This window comes from Silurus meridionalis, chromosome 11 (genome assembly GCF_014805685.1).
Source record: "Silurus meridionalis isolate SWU-2019-XX chromosome 11, ASM1480568v1, whole genome shotgun sequence".
In the NCBI taxonomy this organism is placed as follows: Eukaryota; Metazoa; Chordata; class Actinopteri; order Siluriformes; family Siluridae; genus Silurus; species Silurus meridionalis.
This window is the reverse complement of record NC_060894.1, coordinates 695,001-700,879: the sequence shown is the minus strand read 5'-3', so window position 1 is coordinate 700,879 and position 5,879 is coordinate 695,001. Positions and strand designations below refer to the sequence as shown.

The following is a 5,879-nucleotide window of genomic DNA, read 5'->3' as shown; positions in this document are numbered from 1 at the left end:
CCGTGTTCTCCTGATCAGACGTCTGAGATGTTTAGCCTGAGCTGGACCATGGACACAAACACCACAAGCACAAATACACCTACAGTTCCCACTGAGATCATGTGCTGCAGCACGGCCCTTTGATTCTGCAAACATCATGACCTCCTGATGAATCCAGAACCTGGTGATCCAAAACTCACGCTGAAGAACATCGCTGTGAATCTTTATATTTAATTTTACTGGAAAAAGACATGGTATCAGATATTAGATTAGTTTCTTTCTTGTGATCATTTTCTCGACACAAAAGTTCTTTTCTTCTCATCACTTCTCAATTTTATGTGTTTTCTGAATAAGAATTAGTAACTTTATGATACAGGTTTTAGACACCAACGTTTTTATTTACACCAGAAACATTCACAAGGCGCACAAGATGTTCTAAAGATACAATTAACATACAAATAATTCGTGATAAAGAAAAAAAACAAGAAAGAAAAAAGTAAATATTTGAATGCTTTTAGATTGTGAAGGGAACTAGATGTTGATTTGAGACGCACCCCAGTGCCCCGTCGGCTTGTGTAGCACCAAACAAACATCAAAGCAAGTGTGTGTATTGGTTGATGAACTGTACTTGCTTACACTGCATTCACACACACACACACACACACACACACACTATGCTTTAACTCTACACACTCTCAGCTGTTTAAAATTTGAACACCGTCGACATTTTGTGGCGCATTAAATCCCGCTTCACGGTGAGTGTGTGTGTGTGTGTGTGTGTCGCAGAGAAACTTACACTCTGCAATATCTGTGTGTGTTACTGTACAACGGTGTGTGTGTGTGTGTTGCAGAGAAACTTACACTCTGCAATATATGTGTGTTACTGTGCAACTGTAGCACGTGAAGCGTGTGTATGTGAGTGTGTGAGTGTGTGAGTGAAACTTACACTCTGCAATATCTGTGTGTGTTACTGTACAACGGTGTGTGTGTGTGTGTTGCAGAGAAACTTACACTCTGCAATATCTGTGTGTGTAACTGTACAACTGTGTGTGTGTGTGTGTGTGTGTGTGTTGCAGAGAAACTTACACTCTGCAATATGTGTTACTGTGCAACTGTAGCACGTGAAGCGTGTGTGTGTGAGTGTGAGTGAAACTTACACTCTGCAATATCTGTGTGTGTTACTGTACAACGGTGTGTGTGTGTTGCAGAGAAACTTACACTCTGCAATATATCTGTGTGTGTTACTGTACAACTGTAGCACGTGAAGCGCGTGTGTGTGTGTGAGTGTGTGTGTGAAACTTACACTCTGCAATATATCTGTGTGTGTTACTGTACAACTGTAGCACGTGAAGCGCGTGTGTGTGTGTGTGTGTGTGTGTGTGTGAGAAACCGAAACCGCATTAACATTATTTGAAACAGTGTTAATTAGAAGTTGTCGGAAGTAACTCGTTGCAGTTTTGATTGTAGATTAGATTAGATTAGATTAGATTTAATGCAGTTGTATTTGTAGAGCAGCTTTACAGAGTTAAAGAGCTTATAAAGTTGGACTGCAGAAGTTTAATGTGTATAAATGTGTTGTTTTTTATGATTATAAGTTTCTCTCTAATGAGGGATCCTGTGGTGAAGGAAAAACTCAGACTTCATGAGGAAGAAATATTTAGAGGATCCAGACTCAAAGGGAACCTCATCCTCATCCTCATCACCGAATGTTCATCATCACAGTTCCATCAGTGTTTAGGTGATGTTCAGAACTGTCCATACAAACGGTGTTCCTGAGCACATTGTAGCAGACTGTTGATATTAATTCCAGTCCAAATCCATCCTCAAAGTTCTGGATCTTTTGGTTGTTGGTGTGGGATCATCTCGAGCTGCTCAGAGTGAAGAGAAGTCCATGCACAGGTAGGGCACCTGGATGAATCGTTCAGATCCGAACAGAAGAAAGAGACATGAACACTGGAGCACCTCAGGAGCAAGTTTAACTCAACAGAGAGAAAGAGAATGATCTGAGATTAGATTGGATTAGATTAGATTAGATTAGATTAGATGAGGGGAGATCATACAAAGTGAAATATGATTAAATGAGTTTAGATGAGAAGAGATTAGATGAGGGGCAATCAGATGAGATGAGATTAGATTCGATGAGATGAGATCAATTGAGATTAGATGAAATTATTTCCTGTTGGTGGTGGTGTTTTGGAGGAAATGCATTGAGAATTTTACTGTTGTGGTTAATTAACTTCATGATTCCTGATCAGCTCAGTGTGGATGATGTGAGCGTGTGTGTGTGTGTGTGTGTGTGTGTGTGTGTGCAGCTGGAGTGTTGTTGTTGTTGTTGTTGTTGTTGTTGATGGCTGCTTGAGTCACAGAGGTCTGTTCAAATGTATAAAACCATAAATCATAAAAATATCAGCACTTAGGTTTTTTTTTTTCTTTTTCCACTCCAATTCTCATACATTGTTATTGTAGATGATGATGATGATGATGATGAAGTTCTCGACTCCATGTTGTTGCAGGGGTCATGGCCGTCTTGGCGAGCGCACTGCGCAGGACGGTGGTGAATCTCCGGCCGTTATGGCCTCCCTACCGCCCTGTCACTCGCTCCTTCAGTGTCCAGAGCGAACACACTACAGAGAAAAGTGTCCCCTACGCCAAGACCTTGAAACAGGAGGACGGAGCGATCGGCCCCACCAAACCCCTCCCCCAGTCCGCAGACGCCGTGGTGATTGGAGGAGGAAGTCTGGGATGTCAGACGCTCTATCACCTGTGTAAGATGGGCATGAACAACGTGGTGCTGCTGGAGAGGGACAGACTGACGGCAGGAACAACGTGGCACACTGCAGGTAACAGTATCTCAGATATCATCTCCTACACAACCGCCAATCAGTTTACATTTACATGGTGATTGGATGCTTATTTTGTTGCAGTTGTGATGATAAAAATGTCTCATTCTTGAGTAAATTGGATACTCCCTCAGTGGAAAACTTTTACATTAGAAATTTAAGACTAGAGAAATTACGGCCAAATCAAATATACAGATCAGGAATCAGAATTTCATAGCGGATCGGTCGAGGCCCGGGTTACCAACGACCACCACAGGTATCATTAACAACAGGGTACTGGTGTAAATTGTGCTACTGTTGGCTGAAGGAGGAGAAGGAGAGGAGGAAGACGTCTACAGAGACAGCAGGGAAAGGAGCAGTGCAGGAGAGTGGAGGTTCGGGTTAATACTTTAAATGTTGGTACTATGACGGGTAAAGGGAGAGAGGTAGCTGATATGATGGAGAGGAGAACGGTAGAGATGTTGTGTTTAGGAGAACAAGTGGAAAGGGAGAAAGAGCAGGAACATTGGAGGTGTTTAAACTGTTTTATCATGGTGTGGATGGAAAGAGAAATGGTGTAGGGGGGATTCTGAAGGAAGAGTACAGTAAGAGTGTAGTGGAGGTGAAGAGAGTTTCTGATAGGGTGATGAACGTGAAGCTGGAAGTTGAAGGCGTGATGATAAATGTCATCAGTCAGTGCCTATGCTCCACAAGTGGGTTGTGAAGAAATGTTCTGCTGTTAGCCCCGCCCACTACAAGAAGAGGAACGGACTCACTCAGTAATGTATATAATACTCCATGATGTGTCTCGCTCTCCTCCTGTCTGTCTTTCAGGGTTGTTGTGGCAGTTAAGGCCGAGTGATACGGAGGTGGAGCTTCTGGCTCACACGAGGAACGTAATCAGCGTGGAGCTGGAGGAGGAGACGGGCCTGGAGACTGGCTGGATCCAGAATGGAGGACTGTTTATCGCCTCCAACAAGCAGAGGCTGGATGAGTACAAACGCCTCATGTCTGTGCGTCACGTTTCTCTTTTTTTAATATTCCTCATTCACAAGCCAATAACTCATTTGCAAAACAGAATCTGATTGGCTCTTGTGTTTTATGATGTAATAACACAACACAGATGTTTAGCTTCGAAAGAACACAGAATAATCACATCTCATGATGACACATTATATGGCCGAAAGTATTGGAAAGCTGACTTTTCCAGCCCTATGTGCTTCTTCTTCAGAACTGATGGAGGCACAGAATTGTACAGAACGTCTTTAGAGTGTTATACGAATACATTTTGTAAGTATTACTGGTTCTTCTGTTTGCTGTTCCAGTTGGGGAAGGTGTACGGTATCGAGTCGTATGTGCTCTCGCCTGCTGAAACCAAGCAGCTTTACCCTCTGATGAATGTAAAGGATCTGTACGGGACTCTGTATGTACCTAAAGACGGTACTATGGATCCTGCTGGTACCTGCACCACCCTGAGCAGAGCAGCTACAGCCCGAGGAGCCACGGTACCACACACCGGACCCCTAATGGACTTTATTAATTGTATCATATTGCCCATTGAAACGTCGTTAAACATTCTGAGCATAAAGTGTTTTGTTCTCTGTAAAGTCATTTCTCATGAACTTCAGTACAGAAACTTAAACTTTAACACTTTTTCTTTATTTTCCTTCTTATTTATGTATATATTTAATATTAGAGTGCTGAGAACAACTTTACACCTGTCAATCATTTTAGATTCACGTGCTGATTGGATACTTTATTTTTTATTGGGGTAAAAGAAATTTGTCATTTTTTGAGTAAACTTGACAGAATATTGTGGCAGTCGTGTCATGTACCAATGGCAGGCAGTCTACACCAGCAAGGGTGCCAAAACTTATTCTTAATCTTTACAATCATGGTCAGCATGAAGAGCCCATAAATGAAAAAGGACAATCGTCCAATCTTAAACAGCTGTATATATCGGGATCGTTTGTAGTGAACAGCTCACATCACACACCTCCTGTAGACTCCGTCTGGCGTTTTATTGCAGGAATCCGGATGTTGTACATGGAATACATTTGTTCAACTTGCTGTGATGAAATAATTCTTCTTCCTGCCTGCAGGTGATTGAGAACTGTCCCGTGATGGGTATCCAGGTGAGGACGGATCACATGGGGGTGAAGAGAGTGAAGGCAGTGGAAACACAATTTGGGACCATTGAGACCCAGTGTGTGGTGAACTGTGCAGGTTTATATCTTTCTTTCTTTCTCGCTTACTTTATTTTGTTTATTCTTTCTTTTTTGGCTGGCTCTTTCTTTATTCTTTCTTTAAAAAAATTTTTTCTTTCTTTCTTTCCATCCATCCATCTATCCATTCACCTCAAGAAATATAGAAACAGTCATTCTAGTGTTCAGTACAACTATTTCTATTTTATAACCATGTATTTCCCTTTATCACCGGAAGAGGGCGCTCCTGCCACACACACATGGGAGCCAGGGCAGTGAATTCAGAATGGACATTAGCTCTGGTTCAGCAAAGCCGAGTCTGACCTAAAGGTCACCACTGAAGCACAAATATCGCCTAATATATTTGTTTTCTTCCAGCTTCAAAATTGTGAATGTTTCCGTCCCTGTTCGATCGAGTTTTTAAGCTTCTGTCTTTCTGCTCATTTGTAGCGCTCTTTATTATAATTAGCATAATCAGGGAGCAGAACTGACTGATGAAAGACATGACAGGTAACTCTATTACTAATGATGCCCATGAATTTATTAATTACGACTAAAAGCTTGTAAATGAGATGAAATGTTTGTTATAAAAGTGTTAACAGCTTAAACAAGCAGCTGAACTGTGATAAAGGGTGTGGCCTAATATTCTAATGAAAATCTTAATTGACTTCTTTCATCTGAGACTTCTCTCAGCCTGTGACATCACTCAAGCTAATAAACATTATTCAAGCATCTCACAGCAGCTCCACTTTGTAGGATCGTTTTCTGTCACTAGTTTTTATCAGCGTTCTCTTGTCTTTATTAAACTGAGCATTTGCTGAATATGTTCATGTGTTAGTGATGTTTTTCTTCTGTATTATGAATCCTGGTTAATGAT

General features: G+C 41.5%; 1 protein-coding gene across 1 annotated transcript in view; it reads left to right on the top strand.

Annotated features, from left to right (window-relative positions):
• The first annotated feature begins 544 nt into the window (after window positions 1-544).
• sardh (sarcosine dehydrogenase) overlaps window positions 545-5,879 on the top strand; it is a 22,937-nt gene continuing 17,602 nt past the window's right edge. The window contains 5 exon segments of the mRNA XM_046860868.1: window positions 545-734; window positions 2,493-2,819; window positions 3,633-3,811; window positions 4,124-4,303; window positions 4,901-5,024. Of these exon segments, the coding sequence (XP_046716824.1) occupies window positions 2,498-2,819; window positions 3,633-3,811; window positions 4,124-4,303; window positions 4,901-5,024 (805 nt within the window). The 5' untranslated portion in view covers window positions 545-734; window positions 2,493-2,497.